At 56.7% G+C, this 24,977-nt stretch overlaps 1 protein-coding gene and 1 long non-coding RNA gene across 3 annotated transcripts; one reads left to right on the top strand and one right to left on the bottom strand.

Moving 5' to 3' along the window:
- Positions 1-414: 414 nt before the first annotated feature.
- Positions 415-8,523, bottom strand: LOC112410933 (uncharacterized). Its single transcript, XR_003005534.1, has 2 exons — positions 7,834-8,523; positions 415-772 (listed from the first exon to the last, which is right to left on the bottom strand). It is a non-coding gene; the product is annotated as an uncharacterized LOC112410933 (long non-coding RNA).
- Positions 7,672-24,615, top strand: CSK (C-terminal Src kinase). 2 transcript variants are annotated; one of them, XM_024761760.1, is made up of 13 exons: positions 7,672-7,787; positions 19,626-19,705; positions 20,050-20,163; positions 20,268-20,380; positions 20,729-20,948; positions 21,759-21,852; positions 22,036-22,101; positions 22,190-22,289; positions 22,379-22,469; positions 22,960-23,033; positions 23,120-23,315; positions 23,424-23,510; positions 23,757-24,615. In XM_024761760.1, the coding sequence occupies exons 2-13, from the start codon at positions 19,691-19,693 to the stop codon at positions 23,937-23,939; spliced, it is 1,353 nt and encodes a 450-aa protein (XP_024617528.1). In that variant the 5' UTR covers positions 7,672-7,787; positions 19,626-19,690; the 3' UTR covers positions 23,940-24,615. The 2 variants fall into 2 exon arrangements, with proteins under 2 accessions (XP_024617528.1, XP_024617527.1); XM_024761759.1 differs by having other exon boundaries at positions 19,816-20,163.
- The last annotated feature ends 362 nt before the right edge of the window (positions 24,616-24,977 follow it).

Genomic DNA, 24,977 nt, shown 5'->3' with positions numbered 1-24,977 from the left:
GTCAGGAGAGCACTCCTGGAGACCCAGTGGTTAAGAGCAGGGGTCTAAGAAGATGGGCTGGGGGAAAGACAACAGGGAGGCAGGCAAGGTCCTTTTCCTTGAGATGGGAGCCCTGAGACCTATGGCAAGAATGGCAGCCAGAGACCCCAAGGAGAATTCGGTTGCTCACTTATTCACTCAATACACGTTTACTGCTACAGGCTCTGTTTGCCCCATGGAGAGACAATCCCTCTCCTCTCCACCCAGGCACCCGCTCTTCAGAACTAAACTCTGAGGGCCTTAAAAACCAAAGGGAAGGGACATGTCCCTCCAGGTGCCCATCCCTGTCTCAGGCAGCTTCTAAAACCTCCTCAGCTCACGGAGGATCTCCTCCCTGCGCGGTTTCAGCCCACTCTTCCAAAAGCTCCCCTGATCTCAGACACAGACACACAAGTTTATTCACAGGTACAACACCTGGGCAAGAGGATTTGCATGTGATTTGCAAAAGCTCGGCCTGAGGCGTAGCAGCACCCAGCTGTTCTCCCTTTGCAGCCCAAGCCAGGTAAACCTCCTGCTTCTTCTCCTTGCCCACCCCCATCCTAGGCCAAGTGTCCAACTTTTGTACCGTGAAGAACCCAGAACCCCTTTTCGGCTTTCCCCCAAACAGTTCCCATGAGAAAGGCAGAACAACACCAACTGGGTTTCCAATCTGTGCAGCTGAGCCCGGGGACTTCTGGGTGGAGGCTGGTCCAGCTCAAAGATGGCACGCAGCAGGATACGGTCTCCAGGCAGCCTTGAGGGGGAAGCATCAAACTTTCAGAAGCTTTCCGAGCCCAGGACTCCGGGTACCAAGAACCAAGGAAGCTCGGGCTCTGCCTAACCCCAGGGGCTCTGGTGCCTGGGAAGTAGTACACATGCCCTCAATATTTGGGGAATGGATGGAGGAGGGTTACTGTTCAGGAGCCATTGTGAAACTGTAGGCTCAGGAACAGACAAAAGCCTCAGGAAGCTGGACTTAGAGGACAGCAGGGGAGAGCCAGTACTACACAGCCTGTTTCAGGAGTCAGAGAAAAAATATTCGTCTCACTGCCAGTGAGTTCAAGTGTGCCTGGGGCCAAAGCACTGTGCTAAGTGATTAGCTTTTCTTCTTCTCTGTTTAGCATCACAAGTGAGGTGAACCTCTCATTTTAGAGATCAGGAAACTGAGGCTCAGAAAGTTATATGACCTTTACTTAAGGTCACACAGCTGGGCAGGAGTGAGGCCAGGACTCAAACCCAGAAGCTGTTAAAATAAATTGGGTGAGAATGATACAATGGCATCCTGAATCCTTCCTCTCCTATGCAGGGTCTGGTGGCTGAGTTCCCTCATGGAATCCCCTTCAGTTCCTTTTCTGCAAAATGGAGAGAATAATGATACATACCTTGGAAATATATTACAAGGATTAAATGACACTTAAGACATGTAAAGTGCTTAGGACAGTGTCTGGCATATGGTAAAGCCTATATCGGTGTTAACTATTGTTATTATTATTATTAATTAAAATTCACATCACTCAGTCATTCAACCAACATCTGAACACCATGTTTCAGCCTCCAGTGGCAGACCAGGAAACTTGCACAAAGCAGGTAGTCAATGCTACAAAGCTGAGAAGAGGGCCCACTGAGGGGCACTGCAGAGGGGAGTGATCTAGCCTGGGGATTTGGGAAAGGCCATTGCAGCTTCCTGGAGGACAAAAAGCCAGTCAATTCTCCATCAACAGGAAGAAGTGATCTTTTAAAAATGCAAACACAGGGCTTCCCTGGTAGCGCACTGGTTGAGAGTCCGCCTGCCGATGCAGGGGACACGGGTTCGTGCCCTGGTCCAGGAAGATCCCACATGCCGCGGCGGGACGGCTAGGCCCATGAGCCATGGCCGCTGGGCCTGCGCATCCAGAGCGCAATGGGAGAGGCCACAACAGTGAGAGGCCCACGTACTACAAAAAAAAAGCAAACACAGGGACTTCCCTGGTGGCACAGTGGTTAAGAATCTGCCTGCCAACGCAGGGGACACAGGTTTGATCCCTGGTCCGGGAAGATCCCACATGCACAGAGCAACTAAACCCGTGCGCCACAACTACTGAGCCTGTGCTCTAGAGCCCGCAAGCCGCAGCTACTGAGCCTGTGCGCCACAACTACTGATGCCCGTGCACCTTGATCCTGTGCTCCACAACAAGAGAAGCCACTGCAACGCAAAGCCCCCACACCGCAATGAAGAGTAGCCCCTGCTCGCCTCAACTAGAGAAGGCCTGCGTGCAGCAGCGAAGACCCAACGCAGCCAAAAAATAAATATTTTTTTGAAAATGCAAACACACAGCTGAGGCATTGGCGAAACCCTCAAAGAGCAGGGTCCCTCTGCCCTGAGGTGGACACAGGAGGCCCTGCAGGCTCTGGTCACTGACCTCTGCTCCCAAGACTGCCCCCCACGCCCTGCACCTCAGCCCATCCTAGCCTCTTTCTGCTTCTCCCAAAGCTCAACCCCTTCCAGCTCCAGGGCCTCTGCTCCTATTATTCCAGGCATCTCTCCTCCTGCAGGGTCTGAGCACTCAGGTGAGGAGGGCTCCTCTGCTGAGCACCTGCATCGCACCTGCACATCCCTCCTAGTAACTCTCATCACGCCGTTGAACATCTGTGCCCCACCAGACAGAACACTGCAAGACCAAGGACCAAGGAGGAAAGAAATATGTGCTACCTTACTGGAGGAAATATGCCTTCCTGGAGGAAGGCACCAGATAGTTCGCAGGGATCCCAGGTTCCTTGACCAATTCACGTCATGAACTTCGTTCTGCATCTGCCTGCTCCAGAGAGATTCTGAATTGCGAAGCCCAGACCCATGACCTTCAAGGTCAGGAGACCAGCCAATTAGCCCCTGTGGTGTGGTCGAGGAAGCCCTATGTACCAGCTGCCTCAAGCCACAAGAGTGAGGTCCTCCAGCTCTCAATGGCCTCTCGGTTGCGTCACCACCACCGCTAACACCACAAAAGCCAAAAAGCCACCAAGCCATCAGCACCAAGACTTCTGCCACCGTCATGGTGGAAACAAACAAACAAGCTTCCTTAGAAATCCCCTTAGAGCAAACTGTTGTGGTAAAGAGAAGAGACTTTAATCTGACATTAAAAATGTTTGTGCCTAGTAAGTGTCCAGTAAATATCAGTATCATCATCAGTAATAATAATAAAGTATCGGGCACGTAGCAGGTGCTCAGTAAATGGTAGTTCCCTGGTCCCAGGGGGACAGAAGTTGGAGTTCGTTGACAGCTGCCCACCCTCCCCATGCCCAGGGCCTCCACCTGTGCACACGAAGTCAGAGCTGCAGGAGATCACCAGATGCAACCCTTCGGTACACAGGAGGGGAAACTGAGGCCTGGATGGGGAGGACTTGCCCCAAATCAGAAGCCAGTCTGTCCCTAGAACCTGGGTCTCCCAGGCCAATGCCTTGTCCTCGTGATAAACTCAGCCACCCAAGAAGGGAGGTTTCCAATGCATGATGCCTCTGGATGCAGGTGTCCTCCCAAGGACAGCTTTGTGAGGGTGGGGTCTCAGGCCCCTTGAGGAGAACACAGGGCTAATCTGGAAGGTCACGGCTTTGCCTCTGAATGAGGCAGGCGTAGCTTCTTGCCTTGACGGAGCCCACGGAAGCCAGCTCTCCTGCGGGTCAGGAAGGGAAAGAGATCACGGGGGAGGCCCATGCTGGCCCCTGGTTCCCTGAGACTTTAGCAGCTGTGGATATCAGCTTGGCCACTCCGCCGAGTGGTCCCTGATGTTGAGATGGCCACTGTGGCCACTTGCTTTCTCCTGCTTCTGCCCTCCCCTAGGCCTCCCAGGCCCCAGCACTGGTCCAGTCTCACCGGCTACCTTCCCTGAAGCCCCCGTTTGCATTGCTCCTACCCCTCGACCCACTCCCACAGGTCAGTGAGACCCTACAGCAAGAAGTGGCATTCACACCCGGGCTGAACGATTCCAAAGCCCATGCCCTCTCCGCCTGGCCTCACTGCCTCCTAGGTGTCCCCAGGTACTGTTTCCTGTTGGTGCTTCCTTCCACCTTCCACAGCCTCTCTCTCCAGGAGGCTCATTCCCCCAAGGGCCTGGCAGGAGCTTCCTGTGGGGATGGTGATGACGAGGTTGAAGAACAGCTCCTAAAGCAGGAGAGCCGGCCTCTGCAGAGCCACCCAGAGGTGCTGTCAGCGAGGGAAGCTGCCCACAGTCAGCTCAGCCTGAGCACCTGCTCTGCAGGAAGTAGAAGGGGACTTTGCTGGAAATCTGCCTTTAATCTTGGCTTCCTGTTTTCTGCCCTGAGGGACTGCCCAGACATCTGAGTTTCAAACTATTTCACACCAGTTTCTCTAAACTGTCATTTCAGAGCAAAGAGGCTGGGGGAGAGGAGGAGGCAGCATGGCGGGAAGTCCTTTCCTTCCCTGGGGACCCTGGGATCAGAGCTCAGTCCACCCATAAAGGTGCTTAAGCTCTGGATTTCTGGCTACCAACCCAACTTTTTATCGAGCTACTGCAGTGGCATTGTGTCATCAAATGCAGTCAGAAGTCCTAAGCCCTGTTCCCACATCCAGGGGTCTCAAGCCTCCCCTCTTTTCTCCATTCCCCCAAGGTGGGGACAACAGCTCAGCCTGGGAAAGCTAGCACTTGAGCCTCCCTAGCAGGGAGGGGCTCCTCTTAAATTTCCTCCCCTATCCTAGAACCCGAAGACTCTTCTCTGATGAGTTCCTTTCCTAGGGTCTGCTGAGAGGGGAGGCTGTTTGGTGCCCCAGGCTTTGGAGGTCCTCAGATTGGAACCCCAATTCTGGGAGTGGGACTCTGGGAAAGTTCTGAGTGCTTCAAGCCTCAGTGGCCTTGTCCGTAAAACGTGGCTCCAAACACCATCTTGACATCTCCCTGTCTCACAGGTGTCTTAACTTTAGCTTGTCCAAAGTACAGCTCCTGAGCGCTACCCCCAGCCTGCCCCTCTCCCAGGTCCTCCCTACCTCAGCAAAAAGCACCAGCATTTCCCCATGTTCCAGCTGTACCTAAGGATCAGGCCCCCTTTCTCCTGGGGCCTCACTCCCCCAAACAGCCCATCACCCAGAGCTGCCACGTGGCTCCCTTTTGTCCACTGGGGTCCATGCCCATCATCACTGGCCATAATATGCAAAGTCTCCTCACTGGTCTCTTGACCTCTGCTCAATCGTGTCACTCCCCTGCTTAAAAATCCTTCAGCGGCTCCCCAGCACTCATGTAATAAGATCCAAACTCACGTAATAAAACCCCCGCCCCATAACACGCTACCAGATCCAGCCCCTTCCTCTCATACTACTCCCCCTCGCTTGCTGGTCTTGTCACCTTGGCCTTCTGGCTGTCCCTTAAGCTGCTGGGCCCTCTGTGTCTTTTCCCCGTCCCGCGCTCTCCTCCGTCAAGCATTCACTGCCCCCATGCCACAGTGTCTGATTGCCCTGCTTATTTATTTATCCCATGAGGGGATAACCACATGGTTATCCACAGTGGTCTTTCTCGCCCTTTCAACTCCTGCATCCAGGATAGTGCCAGGCACTTAGTAGGTGCTCAGTAAGTATTTGAGTGAGGGAATGAATGAATGAATGAATGAATGGTGGTGAGGTTGGAAGTTCATTGGCTCTTCCACTGGAGGATAGCTCTGTGAGGCAGGACCCTTTATTGATTTGTCCCCTGTGCCTGGGGTTCAGGGAAGTTAACAAATTTATTGCATTCTACCGTGAAGAGGTGGCACCAGGAGGCAAATACAAGTCTATTTGACTCCAAAGTTCACACTTAGGCCACAGCAAACCCAGGGGAAAACGTCAAACACGTTTCGGGGGGGTAAAGGAAAATGCATTGGTGAAAAACTGGGACAGGGATTAGAGCATTTTCCACATATCCCCACAGCCCTTTCCCATTTTGCCAGCTGATTCAGTCAGGGGAGAGGAGATATCAACTTGGCCCTTCCAGAAGCCTTTGCAGAGCTGCTGAAGTGCTTTCCTTCAGGCTGAGAGATGGCCCCATCCGGTCCCACTTTATCATTCCATCTTGACCTCAGCAGAAAGAAAGGGAAACCAGCCAAGCTGAACACCCTCCCCACCTCGCCCACCCCTAGGCCATTATCTTGCTTCATCTGCACCATCTCTTGTGAGACAGCTGCATTTAAGCTTGATCTTACAGAGGAGGAAACTGAGCTCAGGGACGTTAAGTAACTAGCCCAAGATCACACAACTAGGAAGTGGCCCAGCTGAAATTTAACTTTACAATTTGAATCCCAAATCCATGCTTTTTCCCGTTACACCATAGCTATCTCCGAGACTTACTGGATGTCTCCCCAAAGGGCAGTGGTGTGACTACCACTTCCCTCCTTGAAGGGCTGGCTCCTTTCTGGAAACTGGCCAAGGGGTGCATTGGGTCAGAGGGCCATCCTGCAGTTTGTCTGGGGAGGCACACCCAACTTCTGCTCTTTGCAATGTACAGCCACACTGCCTTCTCAACTCACTCTCCTCCAGGACCCTAGTCCCTCACTTATTTTGAATTTCAAGACTTTGCCTGTACACCTCATTTTCCCCACCACAGAATGCCCCACCAATCCTGACCCTTCCTTCAGGGCCCAGTCCCTAGGGAGTAGCCTGCCTCCTTGTACCCACACTGGAGTCTCTGGTCTCTCCTCCATCATTGCCCCCGCCCCCAACTCTATGCGCCCCCCTCACACTCACACACACACACACACACACACACACACACACACTGTCTGCTCCTGAGCTCAGAGCAGATCACGCCCTGCTCCTCATTAACAGTAATATATAATAACAGGCGATACTTAGCTAAGGGCTAACCATGTGCCGCCCACTGCACGCTAAGCCCTTTAAGCGTATTAACTCATTTCCTCCCCACAAAACCTTAAGAAGTTGGTGCTATTACTTCCCCCATTTGGTAAACTAGAGCACAGAGAGGTTAAGTAACTTTCCCCAAATCACATAGCTACTGACAACTTCCTCACTGCTGCCAAGCTGAAAACAAAGTCCAGGAAAGTTCCATAAGGCCCTTTGGATCTCTCTTGTCTCTGGGGCTTGCAGGGACCCCATCTCCCACTACTTTCCTGGACCCACACTGCAAACTGCGGCCGTACTGAGCTATTTATAGTTCCCAGAGCCATCAAGTGCTCTCACCTCTCCCTACCTTTGTCCATGCTGTTCCTTCTGCCTAAGGTCCCAGCTCTGTGAAGCCTCATTAGGCCTTCCCTCTTTTCTGCTTCCTGTGGACCTTGTACACCACTTCTTCACTTTTATCAGTTATCTCTTGGCGCTTGTCTGTTGGCCTGTCAGTACTGGGAACTCCTTGACGGTAACGAAGTGGTCCTACTAGTAGACTCCTGAATTGTCACATTCTCAGCGCCAGGTAAATGCTTGTGAATCTATAAATGCTGCTGTGAGTGAGGCCCACTCTCGACAAACAGATCCGAGGAGAGGGGACCAGGCCTGGCCTCAATCGCTTCTACATCGGGGGAGCCGCGCCCGAGGAAGGCTTGGAGGTTGCTCCAAGGCGGGCTGGTCGGCCCTCGGTGAGGGGGCCTTCAGGATCCTTCAGCGCCAGTGGGCAGGTGGGGGCAGGGCGTGGGCGCGGACACACCCCCCCGCAGTGCCCCCGGCGCCCGGCAGGGGGCGCCGCCCCGCCGCCCTACCCTGGGGCCCCTGCGCCCCTCCCCTCCCCCCTGGCCGCATGGACTGCCCCGCAGGCCGCTGATGCCGCCCGCAGCGAGGTGGCCCGGACCGCAGTGCCCCGAGAGAGGTGAGTGCCTGACAGACCTGGAGGAGGTGGGCGTCCGAGTGCTTACCGGCGGGAGGTGGGTGGAGGTCGCTCGTCCCGCTTCTGTTGCTTCTGTTGCAGCTGCCGTGGCGTCCACACCCATCCCCCACCTCCCTTACACCCTCCTTCCCGGGTTCGAAATCTCCCGGGAGTCACTGTCAGCCCAGCCCGACTGGGACGGGAGCGCAGGAGGGAGGTACTACCTTTCGAGCCCCACAGACTTGTCTGTGGCCACCCCGAGTCTGTCCTCCCCCTCTTGGGGGGGCTGGCTGGAGCCTGGAGGGAGGGGGTCGGCGTGGGCCAGGGCCCAGGAGAATGGGCGGTTTTCCATTCCCGGCCCAGGGCCTCCCTGCAGGTTCCTTGGCCTGCCTGGTTCTGACCCCTCCCGCATTCCCCTGCGGAGCCCCTGCCGTCTCCAGGAAGCCCAGGGCCCAGCCACCTCCCTTGAGCCTGCCAGAGGTTGAGCCTGTCACCCTCGGCCTCCCAGAAGACCAGGCCTAAGCCAAGGGACCTCTGACCCTAGGGTGGGGAAACTGGGCTGGGCCTCTGTCCTGGTGGAGGTGACACTGGGCATTAGGACCATGCCCCACCTCCTGGCAGCCTTGTCAGCCCCTTTTCGCAGGCTCCTCAGGGCCCAGCCAGGTGTCAGGAAGGGGCGTGTCCAGCCACTAGATTCTTGGAGCTTAACTAGGGGTTTATCTTCTCTCCTGTTTTGTAGACCGGCGGACTGAGGCTTAAAGGGGGAGTTGCTATCCCAGGCCTCTGGCAGAGTTAGGCTGTCTGTCCTTTCATCCCCCCGGCTCTGCAGAGCTGGACTGCTGTGGGCAGAGAGAAACCAGCCAGGTGCCTTTACCCACCAGGGACATAAGCCCCCAGCTTGGCCCATGGGTCCTTGTGGGGTGAGCACGTGCTCCCCTACAGAGGGCTAGAGAGAAGGGAGAGGGCTTCCGGCCCCGGCTCTGCCTGGGTCTGGGCTCGGGCAGTATTGGCACTGCCCGTGGGATTTCCCCCTGGTGCCTGAGGCTGGGTCCCACTGAGGGATGCGGTGAGTGTGTGGGGCACCCATGGGGTGCAGCCCTGGTGCTGAGCTGAAGCAGCCTGGTGGTCATTCCTGACCCCTCCCTCCTATACACCTTTGGCTCAGCTGGTGAATGGGATCTGGATGGGGAAGGCGAGAGCCCTGTTTCCACAAGGAGCACCCTTCAGCCTTGGCATGGGAACATTGTCAGAGTGGGGACACCCAGGGTGTCTCTTCCAAGCTCCCTACACCCTGGTGTTCCCAGTGTCTTTCTTGGTGGGGCCCCAGCAGGAGCAGGGTGAAGGCAGCAGGAAGGAGGCTGGGACTGTGGCAGGATCCTTTTGCTGCTGGAAGTGTGGGAGGTTCCCTGGAGGATACTTAGCCGTGTCTGGGGCCCCTTGGGGCTGCTAGCAGTTTTGTCCCACTCAGGCCTCTGCCCTTGATTTAGAGTTGTTTCCGGTTGCCCTGACATGCACAGTGGAGGGGACACAGATGTGTTGGGCCTGTGAGGCTCCCCTCACCCAGCCCTAACTTCCTTGCCAGCCTGAGGGCCTGGGGCTGAAGCCTGACATGGTTGGACGCCTGTGAGCTGTTGGGTGCAGGCCGGGGCCCCAAGACCCTTGTAGAAAGGGGTCTGGCTTCAGGCAAGCACGTGTGCAGGGCTTCACTTTTTATGTGGCGAGCTTGGTGTCTTCCTCCCTGCTCTTCTCTCTGCCTTGGGTCTGGGACAGAGAAGGACCAGAAGACGGTCCCCAGCACTGCTGCAGAGGGCACCAGGCCCCAAGGGGTTGAGCCATCACAGAGCAGACCAGAGTACAGGCAGAGACAGAGGCCCAGGGCTCACAGTGTGACGTGGCCGCCCCAACAAGCCTGATCTGGCAGGACGGCTTGGGTCCAGTCCTGAGCTTGTTCTTTGGGAGGTTTTGAACCTCATTGGCCCCAAAGGTGTTTGGTCTGGGAACAAGAAGGTAGGGAAGCACCCTCATGTGTCTGAGGGGCTGTCCCAAATCAGAAAGGCCATCCCTTGATGTCCCAGACACCAGGACCAGAGCTGGGTGGCAGGTGGGTCCCCAGGAAGCAAATCTGAGCTCAGAAAACTACGTATGTAGGTAAATAGTATTAGGGTTCTTAATTTAGAAAGTAACAAAACAGCACTACAGAAAATTTAGAGCACAGAAAATTCACCCACTGTTTCTTCACCGGCACAGTGACTGTTAGTATCTTGGAGCTCCCAGCCAGTCTTTTCCTGATCTTTTTTGCCTTTGTCGCTGTTTTCATTTGGGTATGCGTGCCATCACACCTTTTTTCATTTAATACCATATCTGGGCATTTTCTCATGTTGCTACACAATCTGTGCAACTTTGCTCCTAAAAAGCTACAAAATATTCCCGAAAGCTCTGCCGCAGCAACCTTACCCCAACCCTCTTACCAAGCTTGTGCATTGTTGTTTCCCGTCTGTTGCTGTTGTAATTGTTGTTACTGCAGGCCCCCAAAGCAGCTGAGGGTATTGGAGAGAGTGGGCAGCTTGGCACCCAACCAACGTGATTCCAGGCCCAGCTGTGCCATTTAGGCCAGGGAAGAGGGACCTTGGACAGGTCATCCTTTGAGCCAGAGTTCCTTTATATACACAACAGGGACGGTGATACCTACTTCAGAGGGGAGTGTGCGGACACGGAACTAACTAACCAAGGTACTAGAAGGTGCCTGGCACACCCCCTGGCATCCACTAGGCGCTCTGTGAGAAGGCGTAGGCTTTGCTGAAGGAGTGCCCACTGCAGGCTGCCTCAGCGTGTGCAGAGGACACCTGGGCCAGGGCTGGCTGATGGCTTACCTAGCCAAGGGTGGTCTCTGCCCAGGGAGCCCTTCAGAAACCCTGTGTTCAGAAACTGCTCTGGCCAGTATCCTGTCCCCCATCTCTGCCTTCCCCCGTCCCCATCACCATGTGGAAGGTGGGCTACTGGTTGGTTTCTGGGGCCTGGCCCTACCCATTCTCCCTCTGTTCTTTCAGCATCAGAGCTGAATGGACAAGGCTTTTTCTCTGAGAGCCTGGCTGCCTCCTGTCCCCCAGCTTCAACTACTTCCTAGGCCAGCCCCACATTTCCCCAGTGGAGATAGAGGCCTACTTTTCCTGGGAAAACTGAGTCTTAGCAAGGAACCCCGGCATCCGGAGCCCCAAGCCAGGGACAGCCATGCCAGCCTCATCCTCCTGCCCAGTGGCTGGGGAAGGGAAGAAAGTTGGGGTCAGAGGCAGAGATTCTAGAGCCTCCCAGCTGGGAGTTGAAGAGCAACATAGATGGTCCACAAATCACTAGGGAAGTCTTGTGTGTTAGTGTCCTTCTCTTCAGCAGGTGCTCCCCAGGTGTAATCTGAGCGTGTACTGCTGTGACATCGCTTACTTCCTCTTGCTCCACGTCTGTGGAGATCAGAGAACTGGGAGTGCCCTGCTAGGGTCAGCCCATGGACGGTAGGAGGAAAATAGTCTCAGCTTGGCACTCCCAGGGCCTAGGAGACCATAGCCCCAGCTGACCCTGGTATGGCTCAGGACTAACCTAGGTAGAGGGTCCTCCCCAATGTGGCCCATTCATTGCAGAGGGCTCCCAGGCACATGACCTCGGACTCCGGCCACCAGACTTTTGCCTTTGGAGTGTCCCCCTCGTCCCTGGTCTTGGCGCAGGGGAGGCGGGCATTACAACTGCCCTCCTGTCCCACAGCTCGGGCTGGGATGAGGTCACAGGGTGCGGTCCTCTCCAAGATGCTGGCCTGGCTGGGGTGAGCACTTTGGGAGTTTCTCAGTGCCCCCCCTCCTTGGTTAGGGACAGGATGGGTGGAGGAGGCAGGCCACCCTCCACACCAGGCAGGGAGCACTGCCTCCCCTCCTCCTCTCCTCTGGGTCCCTTCATCCAAGGGCTGGAAATAGAACCCGCTAAGTAATGATTAAAGTCAAATTCAGACCTAAAAATAAAGAGCTGGTGAGGAAGAGCTAGCGTGCTCCCTGCGTGGCTGAGGGGAGAAGCAGGCAGGGCGAGGCTCGCTTCGGGGGGCCAAGCCCTGCTACCCTGGAGAGGCCAGAGCCTGCTGGAGGACCAGGAGTACTCCACTAACTGGGGGGCGTCTCTTGTGTCAGGCATGATGCAGCCTGTACCAATCAGGGTCAGACTGGCAGGACCAGGGAGAGAATCCCATTTTTCCCGTGGGGAAACTGAGGCCTGGGAGGGACAAGTGGTTTGTCCAGCGACTGTCCAAAGAGCTCCCCTTGGCAGGCCCCCAGGGACCTGAGGGCCCCATGCAGCCCAGCTCGCCCTTCTGCCAGCTCAGTTTCTCTTCCTGGTTTTGAGGTACTGTGATGAGGGTAGCTTCTCATCACACACCAGCTCTGTACGCCTCAGTGGGACTGGGCCTCCAACCGCAGCTTCCCTTGTGGTCTAGGCCCCTAGAAGCAGGAGAGGCTGCCTGGTGCCCCCCTCCTCCCCGCGGGTCCTCCTCTGCACAGTTGGAAGCCTTGTGGGTGGGTAAAAACCTGGGTGTCATCTGACGCCTGCACACCCAGGCTGCTGCTTCTCAGCCCTGCCCAGCCCAGTTGCTGCTCCCCAGCCGGCCGGACGTCTGTGGCCCATGCTGTCAGGGAGGCTGGAGGGGAGAGGAGAGAAGGAACCCTGAGGCCCCCCTGCCAACCAATAGCAGAGGCCAGAGTCAGAGAGGAGTCAGTCAGTAGGGAGAGGCCTGTGGTTCCAACTTCCTGGCAGGGCTCCGGGGAGCTCAGAAGCTGGGGATCTGCGTAGGCTGGAGCAGCCAGGAGGGCTTCCTGGAGAGGAAGGGCCATGAAAATCAAGAAGCGTTTGAGAAACAGACAGGGTAGGGGCAGAGGTCCTTGCTTAGAGCTCCTCCACTCTCTAGGGCTGCTGGCTTCTCTAGTTGCTGTGCGAGGCACGGTATGGCACATACTCTGTGCGAGGCACGGTATGGCACAGATGTGACCCATCCTTCCCAGGGCAGGAGGGCCGATCTCTGGGTGGACCTCCTCTCAGCTGCCCACTCGCACCTCTCTGTCCAGGGTGTCATCTGTCTTGCCCAAGGAAAGGGTGGAGGGGTTTTCTCCCGACCAGGTTCAGACAAATCTGAGCTGAAATCTTTGCTCTACCCCTTGGAAGCTGGGTGATCCTCCTCAGCCTGGCTCCTCCTCTGTCAAACAGATCAGCAGTAAAACCTCATGGGGTTTTTTGGAGGATTAAGTAACTAAGGCAGGATTGGGTCAGTAGGCTCTCACTCTTCATGCTTTCATTTTTACAGTCCATCCCGTGGGGCGAGGGTGTTGGTAACCCTTCTCCCTACACTGGGTAGCAAGACTGTACGTCCTTTGAGTTGGGCCCCCTCAGCTTTACCTTCTGAGCCATGTGTTCTCGGGGTCCCAGTTCTGAGATGGGGAGACCAGGAATCTGGTGGCCAGCTCACCGGCCTCTGGGCCGCAATCTCCCCACCTGTAACGTGCCTAGGGGACTTTGGGGTGAGGGACAAGGACGCTCTGGTTTTGAAGGGTTCGTTGGAGGTGGTTTTTAAGGGTTCATTGGAGGTCAGTGCTGAGAGGCTGTATGTAAATGTAGGCAAATGAAGATGCAAAGACCACAGCCTGTGCTGAGGTGGGTGGCGGAACAGAGGCCTGGAGTCCCCACTGCCCAGTGCATGTAGGTAATTAGGCTCCTGAGCGGTAATTAGAAACCTTTCTGGGCCAGGAGTGTCAGCCTCAGGCTGCAGCAGCGCCTGGGGAAGGCGGCTCCCCTTACTAGCCTCCTCTAGCTCCAGCCCCGCCCCGAGCCACTGGGGGGCAGGAAAAAAGCCAGTGAGTTGCTGTAATTTGGTTTTTAACACTTTGCAGCCATTAAACTCACCCCTCCCCTTAGGGCAGGGGTGCTGGATGCTGAGGGAACCCTGGGGGTGAGGGTGGGGCAGCTCACACTGGAGACAAAGTGGGACCGTCCATCCTTCCAGCCCTCTCCTGACCCCCGGGGAGGTTCAGGCCTCTCCAAGGGTCTTGTGCCCAATTCTGCAGCTGCCCAGCTGAGGGCTCTGGGACCACCCATCTGGCTCAGTGGGAACCAGCCTCCAGCCCATGGCCTGGTGTGTCGCCAGGGGCATCACAGTGCCGTCAGCCTGGGTGCCCTGTGCTTCTAGAACCAGAGGTGGGGCTGATTTTACTGCTGCCAAACCAGCCCAGCTGCTGTTGGTGCCCCGCCCTCCTCAGGTGTCTTTCGGAGGGGCGTGGCCAATCAGAAACGCAGAGCTGTGTGCCAGACTGCCTGGGTTCAGAGCCTCTGTTGACCCTCACCCACCTCACCCTGAGCCTCCTCCAGCCTTCATTAACTCTCTCTGTACCACGGTTTGAAATCCTAATCCTGGCCGGATCTAGCACAGTCACTTCTACCTGAGATCCTCCCCTCCCCTCCCCCTCTTCCTGGAAGCCTTCCCCAGCGGCCTTTGTCTGTCTCCTCTGCCGAGGCACCAAGCACACCTGGCCGTGGCTGACCAACTGGTAGCCAGGAGGGCTGGAGCAGGGCTGGGCACAGAGGAGAGATGCCGAGTAGCATTCCTGGGGTCCCAGGGGCAGGACCTCCTGGGCCCTTCCCCCCTCCTGTCCCTCCTGGCCACCACACATGGAGCTGGGCTCACAGGGAGCCTCTTGAAACAGTGGCTCAAAGAATAAGAGGGCAAGGTGGACCTGCTTGTTGCCTCTGGGGGCTGCCCTGCCCCGCAGAGGCTCCAGCTGGGTCCTGTGGCAGGACCAGAGTCTCTGGGGGCCATGGCCCCCAGAGTTCCCCCAGGTCTCTTGTGCACTTCCCTTTTCAGTGGCTATTTTTAGCTGGGTGTAAACAGTTACTGAAGGCTCCCACGCCCCATTAGGCAGTGGAGTTTTGGTGAGGGGGGCAGGGCAGGAGCCCCTTAACCTACACTGGCCCTCAGCACGTGCTAGGCTGTGAGGGTCTACAGCTTCCCCAAGGCAGGGAAAGGGCAGTTGCTGGGCTTCCCCCCTGCCTGCCAGCCTGGGCTCCCAAGAAAGGCCTGCCTGAGGCTGTGGTCACTGACCTCAGCGCTTGGGCACAATGCCCAGCCTGTTCCTGGGACCCCAGCACAAGAACTCCTGGGAGCAGGGTTTGGGGCAGGAAGTCGGAGTGAAAGCCCCCTGTCCCCCAGCCCTGTGGGGGTGGGGTGGCAGCCGCTGTCCCTTTGGGGTTAAGTATAGTCCTGTCGGTTATGGGACCGCAGTGTGGTGCAGCCAGCCTAGCTTCCCCCTGTTGTTTGTTGGTTCATTCATTCATTCAGCACTAACGTGCTGAGCAGCCGCCCTGGGCCCGGCTGTCCTCCTGCAGGGGCTCCCGGGCCAGGGTCAGTGAGCTTCTCGCTGGAGCAGGGGGCATGAGAGGCTCTGGAGGCCCGGAGCAGCCACCACAGCTGGGGAGCCACGGAAGGCTCCTGGCACAAGTGGTTTTCAAAGTTATTGATTTTCTTACTAATCTTATTTTTAGGGAGAAGGTAATAGATGCATGTGGTTAAAAAAACAAAAGTTAAAAGAACAAAATAGCAAATATACAACGAACAGTAAGTTTCCCTTGAACTTGATACTTACTACTCCTTCCCATTCCCAGAGACAACCTCTGTTATCAGTTTCTTCTATCTTTCAGAGATAATCCGTGCATATCTAAGGTTAGGGGTGAATGGTATGTCCTTTTAAAAAACAGTAATTTGTAAAATACCATGGGTGATGTCCTGCACCCTGCTTTTTTTTCGGTCTTTGAGTATTTCAGACCTACCAAAAAGCTGAAATAATGGTATAATGAACACCCATGTATACTTTACCCAGTTTCACCAGTTCTTAACATTTTGCCACATTCGCTTTACCTCCTCTTTTATATACATGGACATATGTGTATACGTATTTTTTTTTGCTGATTTATTTGAGTGTTAGTTGCAGGCATCGTACCTTTCTCTCCTGAGTACTTTATCGTGTATCTCTTACATAATCACAGTACCATGATCACACCTAAGAAAATTAACATTAATTCCATAACATTATCTAACATTTTCATTTTCCCAGTTGTCCCCAAATGATCTTTACAGCTATTTTTTCCCTCTGATCCAGAATCTTATTCAGAATCACTCATGGAATCTTGCTATCATGTGTCTTTTCTTTTCTTTTTTTCTTTTGCAGCTTTGTTGAGATATAATTGCGATTTTATGTTGTGTAAGTTTAAGGTATACAGTGTGACGATTTGATATATGTGCATATTGTGAAACGATTACCACAGTGAGGTTACTTAACACTTCACCTCACATAATTACCATTTTGTTGTTGTGTCATGTTTCTTTTGTGTCTTGTTTAATCCAGAACATTCCCCAGCCTTTCTTTGTTTGTTTTGTCTTTTATGACATTGACTCTAAGAGTCCAGGCCGGTTATTTGGTCTCTGCCTGCCTACGTCTTCCTGATTGGAGTCAGGTTAAGCAGCTCTGCGGGCCCATCGCACAGAGGATGCTGTGCCCTCCTTAGTGCAGGAGGCACGCGGTGTGCGCCTCTCATTATTGGTGATGCTTAATTTGATCACTCGGTTAACGAGGTATCTGCCACATCTCCCTGTGGTGGAGGTGCTTTTTCCTCTCTCTGATTAATCTGGAGGGTGGTACTTAGATGCCATGTCACTGTCCTATTCCCCCAGCAACGTTTCCTTCGTGACTTGAGCTGGCTTTTTGCCATTTCTACTTACTCTATCATGGGGAGGTTTCTGTATCAGCACCCGGAGATCCGTCCTGGCCCCATAACAGCTGGAGTTGTGTTGTTGCCTTTTCAGGCTATCTGGTCACATATTTACTTGGTTCTTTATTAACGGACATAAAGGTTGTCTCCCAATCTCTTGCTACAACAAACAGTACTGCAGGGACTGTCCTACTACATTTTCTTAGGCACACGTGCAACCCCTGAAGGTTGAGTGGAGGTTCCTTGGGTAGAGAAGGGGGAAGGAGTGGAGAGGGAATGCCAAGGCGGGAAGGTGGGTGGGGTACCAGGGTCCTAGGAGCAGCGGGTGAGAAGGGGATCTGGTTCAGGTGCTGGAGAGCCAGTGAGTCCCAGAAGGGTCAAGGGACTTTCCCAAGGTCACACAACAAGTTGGTGGCAGAGCCAGGAACAGGACTGAGAGCCCTTGACTCCCTGGACAATGTTCCTGCACTTCTTCCACAAAGTGGCCTGAAACAAGGTTCACATAACCCTGGAAGGGCCCCTCTGTGCCTAATCAAGGCCTGACTAGAGGCCTAGGTTCGCAGTAGCCCCTCCCAGCCACTCTGACTCTTGGCCTCTGACCTGGAAGGGGATAGCCCGGCTGGACCCTCAGAGCCCTAAGGACGGGACCTTCCTGGCCTCGTGACTTCGCCAGGGAGGAGCCATCAGAGAGGGTCTGCAGCTCCTGCTGGCAGGATTTCTGTGGGAAGAAAGCAGGCTTCAGAACAGCCCTGGGAGCTGTAGGGCTGTCACCAGCCCATTGTACAGATGGGGAAACTGAGTCCTGAAGTCATAGCCAGTAGAGCAAAGGGGAGAGTCTAGCTCCTCCCTCTCGTTTCCACATCTGTCAAAACCCAGACCCTCAAGGAAGGCCACCCTGACCCTCCTGGCCTTGCCCCTTCCTCTGAGCACTGCTTGATCCTCCCTCTTCCCTTGCACTCTCTTCTCGAGGCCAGTGTGGTCCCCGCCTGCTGGCAGCCCCCGCATGGTGCGTGCACATAAGGCAGGAGGCACCAGGGCTGGGGGTCCAACTGGCCTGCTGGCTCAGGCACATGACATCTGCGTGGGGCAGGATGCTCACTGGAGGTGTAGCCTCAGGTGAGGCCACTTGCCTCTCAGCCTGGCTCATCTGTAAAATGGGGATAATAATAGCCTCTCCCTCTCAGTTGTCAGAGGATTTGATGAGCCATAACGTGCCAAGGACAGGGCGCAGCACAGAATAAGTGCTCAGCAAACAGGACCTATTATTATTTTTGTTATTATCATCTAGTCAGTGGGGAGGCGGCAGCAGCAGCAGCTGCAGGCCTGCAGGGGAGGGAGTGTTTGCAAACTGACAGCTGGGAGGGTGACTAATGGTGCCTCAGCCTCCTCGCCCTCTCTCCCTTGGTGGTGGTGAATCTTGCGAGGGAGGGGGAGGCGAGGGGATGTGGAGAGCTGGCAGAGCCCCTATTCAGAAGGTCTTGAAGGTTGGGGACCCAGCCAGCCACAGAGGGACCCCAGTTCAAGTTCCGGACCATCGCCCCTAACTAGCTGTGCGACGTAGGGCAAGTTGTTCAAACCTCATGAGCCTCAGTTTCCATTTCTACAAAATGGGGGCAAGAGGAGCTCACGGCTCCCACATGTGGTTCTTGGGAGCCTGGAGGTGCTTCCTATACTCATGGTGGCTCAGTCGTGTCAATGTATGTGTGTGTAGGGGAGTCCGGGCTCATCCTTCTTGTGCCCCAGGCTCCCTGCCCAGATGGCAGAGGTTGACGGGCTGCCCTTGGGACAGGAAGCACTATGTATGCCGGGAGGAAGGGAAGCCTGGAAGTGGGGCCTGGATGCAGTGGTGCTTCTCCCCACCTCTGTTCTCCCCGGCTCCTTCTGGTCTCCAAGACCACATACTCCCCTGCTGAGGCCCACAGACCCCATGGCCCTCAGAAGCAAACCCTGTTTCCTCACGTCAGCGTTTGAAGCCCCCGCATCCCTGCAAGTTTTGTGCCAGGCGGACCCAGTACACACGGTCTCCTGCCGCAGACTGACAGGGTGCTCAGACCGTCAGGGTCTGTTTCCCGCCCTCCTCACCATGGGCTTCCAGCCTGGGATGCCCCTGCCTTTTTTAGCCCTCTAGCCTTCAGGGCTCAGCTCCAGCGCTCCTTCCTCCAGGAAGCCCACCTAAGCTCTGCAGTCCTCACTCACCTCACACCCCTAGGCACTTGCCCCCTTCCAGTCACTGCGTCCTCCAAGGGGAGTCGCCATCCTGCACTGGAAAATCCCCTGACTGTGGAGTTTATACAAATGGAATCACAAGGCATGTGTGCTTTCTGTCTGGCGTCTTGGTTAGCATGTTCAGATGCATCAGTGTTGTTTCCTAGCTGTAGTTTATTCATGTTTACTGCTGGCCAGTACTCAGTGAATGTACACAGTTTAGCCGTCTCACTCCTCATGGGCGTCTGGGCAGTTCCCAGTGTGAGGTTTGCTACAGACCGTGCTGCTGTGTGTGCTCTTGTACCTGTGTCAGCAGTGCCTGCCCTGTTCTCTCTTGGGTGTGTGCTGGGAAGTAGGGCTGCCAGGCCATGGGGTTGGCATACATTTGGCTTCAGAGATACTGCCTGGGTGAGTTTTTATAGGTGACAGAACTAAGAGGCCCACAGAGGACAAGGGACTTTCCCAAGGTCCCAAGCACCTTCCCCAGGTTCACAGCTGCCCTGTGGTCCCCCACAGACCACTTAGCTGATATCCAGCCATGGGGGGCTGGTGGGGCAGGCACTACTCACCCACTACGCTTTGTAGCCTCTGTTGGTCACTCCAAGGGCTGTAAGGCCACGATGGGCTCAGGGTTGACGGCCCTCTGTCCTTGGGGGTCCTCAGCCCTCATCCCCTGCCTCCTCCCCTGCCCCGTGCCCTCAGCCTGCTGAGACTGGAAAGGACAGCCCTTGCCCCAGGTCCCAGCTCTGGAAGCCTCTGGCATCTGTTCGCATTGCTATGGGGAAGGAGTAGGGTCTCAGTGATGGAGGGAACCATCTCCTCTCACAGCCTTCCCTCAATCTTCCCCTCTCCCCACAGCTCTCATGGTACCAAGTGACAGGTTGGCCTTCCTGTGACACGGGGATACCAGATCTTCTGAGAAGATGTCGGCAATTCAGGTACTGCAGGGGCAGGGGTCTAGGGCAGTGGAGTATCCCCACCACCACCACGGGGGTGCTGAGAAGAGTGAGAATGAGGATTCAGGTCGATTCATTCCCCTTTTCCCCAGTCCTGGCTTTCAGCAAAATGGAATTCCAGGGCCCACTGTCAGATGCACGGCCCTCAAGATGGGAGCACAGGTCTGGGGGCCGTGGGGAAGTCTCAGCTAGAAGACACCCAGAGCTCTCCAGGGGAAGGGCACCTCACCCAGACTCAAGGAGGCCAGCCGAGAGGCTGTGACCTTGAGGGCTTGCAGGTGGGTGGGGCCCCAGGCTTCTCCGCCCACGTGTCGCCTGCCCTGCAGGCTGCCTGGCCATCCGGTACAGAATGTATTGCCAAGTACAACTTTCACGGCACTGCTGAGCAGGACCTTCCCTTCTGCAAAGGAGACGTGCTCACCATTGTAGCTGTCACCAAGGTAACCAGGGACTTCACACCCCTACCCACTTCCTACCTCTGGGTTTTGTCTCCCCTGCACGGGAGGGTGAGCCTGAGAGCGTGTCTGGGCTCCCCTCTCCCCAGGACCCCAACTGGTACAAAGCCAAGAACAAGGTGGGCCGTGAGGGCATCATCCCAGCCAACTACGTCCAGAAGCGGGAGGGCGTGAAGGCAGGCACCAAGCTCAGCCTCATGCCGTGAGTACCTCTGGGTACGGTTGGGAATTCCCAGTCTGGGAGGAAGGAGGACGGGGAGCCCTGTTACCCCTAGAAGAGAGTCCGGAGAGCAGGGAGGCGAGAGTGAGGGGCTGGGATGTCTGTGAGGGCCTCTCGAGACGAGGGCAAGGGCATGGGTGCCGGACCTCAAAGGGGAGGACGGAGCTAGGAGAGCTGAAGAAAGAAGGGCAGGAGGCAGAGGATGAGGGCCTCCAGAGCCTGTCTGAGCCCTGAACTGTGGAGTGGTGCCAGCCAGAGGGAGGGCCTTCGGGAAGTGGAGCCTGGCAGTGCCCTTGGGCCACCATGACCCCAGGCCTGGCCTCCCCGCAGCTGGTTCCATGGCAAGATCACGCGGGAGCAGGCAGAGCGGCTCCTGTGCCCACCAGAGACAGGCCTGTTCCTGGTACGGGAGAGCACCAACTACCCCGGGGACTACACTCTGTGCGTGAGCTGTGACGGCAAGGTGGAGCACTACCGCATCATATACCACGCCAGCAAGCTTAGCATCGACGAGGAGGTGTACTTTGAGAACCTCATGCAGCTGGTGGAGGTGAGCGGAGCGCGCCGGCCCTGGTTCCGGCTACAGTCCCACCACTCTAGCTGGATGACCTTGGGCACGTCCTGCAGCCTCTGCGAGCCCACGTTTCCTCATGCCTCGATAGAGCCCGTGCTGTGTGCCAGCGTTGAGCTCTGACCCCACAATGCCTGCCCAGGGAGGTGGTACCCCAGTTCATAGGCCAGGAAACAGAGGTTCAGAGCGGTTAAGAGACCTGCCTCTGGTCACACAGCTGTGACTTGAAGGCGCCAGGACTAGAATCTGAGTATTCTGATCCTAGAACTAGCTTCCTTCCAGCCACTCATAGAGCTGTATGCCCAGCTGTGCGTACGTAAACATGTCCTCCTGAGCTTCACCTTGATGGCCCACATGTCCCTGCAGCTCCCAAGGCCATCTCTACCCCAGGCAGCCTCCAGATGCCTCCTGTACTCACTCTCAGCACCTTCCCCCTGTTGGCCTGGCTTGGCCTATGACAGGGGAGGGTCCTGTGCACACCCGGCTAGAGGCTGGTATTAGACTGAGCCAGGGCTTGTCCTCTGCTTTGGGATGCTGGTGAGGCCCAGAGTGATCACAACAACCCGGTATCCGTCCAGCACCTGGGTGTGGGGTGGCATGGGAGATGGACCATGTGTCTGGGGCCTCCCTAACCCCTGCTAGAAATGGAGAGCCCTCCTGACCCAAAGCAACTCTGGGCTGGGTGGGACCGGCCTCTGCTGCCATCTGGTGGTCAGACCAGGGCAGTGCACGGGAGCCGCGGGTGGTACACAGGGGGCTGGCCCTGATCGCCTGCCCTGCCCTCTACAGCACTACACCTCAGACGCAGATGGACTCTGTACTCGCCTCATCAAGCCAAAGGTCATGGAGGGCACCGTGGCGGCCCAGGATGAGTTCTTCCGCAGTGAGTGCCACCCCCCCACGCCCACTCCTCACTTGCCCACCCGCCTCCTCCCACCCGGGCTTCCTGGCACTACCCCCTCCTGGAGGCTCTGGGAACCCCACATAAGTCACAGTCCAGTCTGCTTCTGCTGTGACCCTCGCTCTGGCTTCAGCACCCCTCACTCACCACCCACTCCCCCCACAGGCGGCTGGGCGCTGAACATGAAGGACCTGAAGCTGCTGCAGCCCATTGGGAAGGGGGAGTTTGGAGGTGAGCCAGAGAGAGTGGGGGCCCTCGGAGAGGCTGATGACGGGGGGAGGGAGGGTCCAGGAAACGACCCCCAACTCTCTTGCCCCAGACGTGATGCTAGGTGACTACCGAGGGAACAAAGTCGCCGTCAAGTGCATTAAGAACGACGCCACTGCCCAGGCCTTCCTGGCTGAAGCCTCGGTCATGACGTGAGTTAGGGCAGGGGGTGGGGAGGTCACCCGGGGCCAAGAGGTGATGGGGAGGCTTGGCAGGCTCTGACCACCCCGTCCTGCCCCAGGCAACTTCGGCATAGCAACCTGGTACAGCTTCTGGGCGTGATCGTAGAGGAGAAAGGTGGGCTCTACATCGTCACCGAGTACATGGCCAAGGTGTGTTCCTGCCCCGCGATCCAGTTGCCAGCCTGGAGCTAAACACTGGGGCTCGAGCCTTCCAGCTGCCCCAAGCCCCCCACCATACCCTTGGGCCCCTGCTCCCTCAGTCCCTTCTCTCCAACTGGTCTTTGAAGTCACCAGGGCTTGGCTTTTGTCTTGACTCATCATTTATTCACTACGACCTTGGAAAAGTTGTGTCACCCCTCCAAACCTCAGGTCCTCATCTGTGAATGGAGGTAGTAACAAAGTTTACCTCAGAGATTTATGAAGATTAAGAGATAATGCATGATAATTGCTGAGCACAGCGTCCAGTGTCCAGACTCTGATATTCCTTCAGTAGTGACGTCCTGACCTCTCCCCTGCCCCTCCCCTCTCCTGACACCTCCCTTGAGTGTCGCCATTTACCCAGCCCCAGGCCCACTGTTCCCAGGGTCTAGAGGGCAAGTCTGACTTATAGGGCCTGTTGGTCTGTCTGTCCTGCCCCCAGGGGAGTCTGGTGGACTACCTGCGGTCTCGGGGTCGGTCGGTGCTGGGCGGAGACTGTCTCCTCAAGTTCTCACTGTGAGTGAAGCAATGCCTGATTGGGGGCGGGGGGTGGCTGCTATGGGATCCCTGTCTGAGAGGACATGTGGCTGGCTCGCCCCCAGAGATGTCTGCGAGGCCATGGAATACCTGGAGGGCAACAACTTCGTGCACCGGGACCTGGCAGCCCGCAACGTGCTGGTGTCCGAGGACAACGTGGCCAAGGTCAGCGACTTCGGCCTCACCAAGGAAGCTTCCAGCACCCAGGACACGGGCAAGCTGCCAGTCAAGTGGACAGCCCCCGAGGCCCTGAGAGAGAAGGTGGGCGCGCCTCTCCTCAGGGCCTGAGCAGTGGTGGGTGGGGTTCCCGGGTCACCTGCACCCCCCAGTTCCCAGGACCTGACACTGCCTCTCCCATCCACGTGGCAGAAATTCTCCACCAAGTCTGACGTGTGGAGTTTTGGGATCCTCCTCTGGGAAATCTACTCTTTCGGGCGAGTGCCTTATCCAAGAATTGTGAGTGTGGGCGCTGGGGCTGGGTGGGGCTTGGAGCAAGGGAGGGGGTGACAGGGAGGGGGACCGGCTGATCCCCACCTCCCCGGCCTGAGGCCTAGAAGCTGCAGACCTGCCCTCGGGACCTTCCAGGCGCTCCCCTGGCCGGGGCTGAGGCGGAACTAGGGGGGTTCTTGGAGAGCAACGCTGAGTGGGGGGTCCCCTCGGGGTCAGGCCTTACACCGATGCGTACCACCCACCTGCCCGCAGCCCCTGAAGGACGTTGTCCCGCGGGTGGAGAAGGGCTACAAGATGGACGCCCCCGATGGCTGCCCACCTGCAGTCTACGAGGTCATGAAGAACTGCTGGCACCTGGACGCCGCCATGCGGCCCTCCTTCCTGCAGCTCCGTGAGCAGCTGGAGCACATCAAAACCCACGAGCTGCACCTGTGACTGCCGGCCTCCGCCCAGGTCGGGGGCCTGTGGGGACTGAACCCAGAGAGATTGCGGACCTGGTGCCCCACTCGCTGGGCCCAAACCCGAACTGAGCCCAGCAGGACCGTGGGCCTCTTTTCTCTGTCGCAGCCTGCGCCCCTTCTGGCCCCCGGAGACCCCGCCTAGGCCTGGCACCTTCTCTCATGGACCCACCTGTGGGGCTTTGGGAACCCCGCCCAAGGGCCAAGAAGGGAGGAGGCTGAGGAGCCCTACTGGGGTCAGGCTCCCCCTGGCCTCCCGTATCTCGCCTTCTTAGAGTTTTATCCCTTTCCTTTTTTGAGATTTTTTTCCGTGTGTTTATTTTTTATTATTTTTCAAGATAAGGAGAAAGAAAGTACCCAGCAAATGGGCATTTTACAAGAAGTACGAATCTTATTTTTCCTGTCCTGCCCACAAGGGTTGGGGAGACCAGGCCCCTCTCTAGGGACACATCGCCCCAGCCTCGTTCCCCACCCCGTGTTCCTTGTCCGTGTTGCCTCGGTCGCCCCGTGTCTGCGCTTGACCATGTTGCACTGTTTGCATGCGCCCGAGGCAGACGTCTGTCAGGGGCTTGGAGTCCGTGTGCCGCTGCCGCCCGCCCACCCGCCGGCCTTGTGAGATGGAATCGTAATAAACCACTCCATGAGGACCCCGCCGCCCAGTCTCGGCGCTTCCTCCGCCGAGCCTGCCTGTCCCACCCGGCCTCCCATCCCCGTGCCATCTTGTCCATCCCCCTGTCTCTGTGAGTGAGGCTGTGCTTGCCCTGTGAGTGGGGCGGGGTGGGGAGCACCGCGGGCAGATGTAGCCGCCGCCTTATGTCAGCTGCACGAGCGAGTGTCCTGTGTCTGCCATGGGAGAGCTCTCACTACCTGCCTCTCCCAGTGTCCCGCTGCCAGGCAGGTTTGGCCCTGAGGCCGCCCCGGGCTTGGGTGCCGTCCACAGGGTGATGCCTGGGCATCCCAGCCGCCTCTCCTGCCGTGTTGTTCAGGCCCTCAGCACGAGGAGGGCTGGAGCCAC

This window comes from Neophocaena asiaeorientalis, unplaced genomic scaffold, assembly GCF_003031525.2.
Source record: "Neophocaena asiaeorientalis asiaeorientalis breed wild unplaced genomic scaffold, Neophocaena_asiaeorientalis_V1.1 scaffold54, whole genome shotgun sequence".
NCBI lineage: Eukaryota > Metazoa > Chordata > Mammalia > Artiodactyla > Phocoenidae > Neophocaena > Neophocaena asiaeorientalis.
The sequence above is the reverse complement of the archived record's forward strand: the minus strand, read 5'-3'. Positions and strand labels throughout refer to the sequence as shown.

Excerpts from the sequence above, each read along its gene's own strand:
- CSK (XM_024761759.1), top strand. Across the intron at positions 22,102-22,189 it reads TGGGAAGGGGGAGTTTGGAG|ACGTGATGCTAGGTGACTAC; the intron begins GTGAGCCAGAGA and ends CTCTTGCCCCAG. Across the intron at positions 23,511-23,756 it reads GAGTGCCTTATCCAAGAATT|CCCCTGAAGGACGTTGTCCC; the intron begins GTGAGTGTGGGC and ends ACCTGCCCGCAG.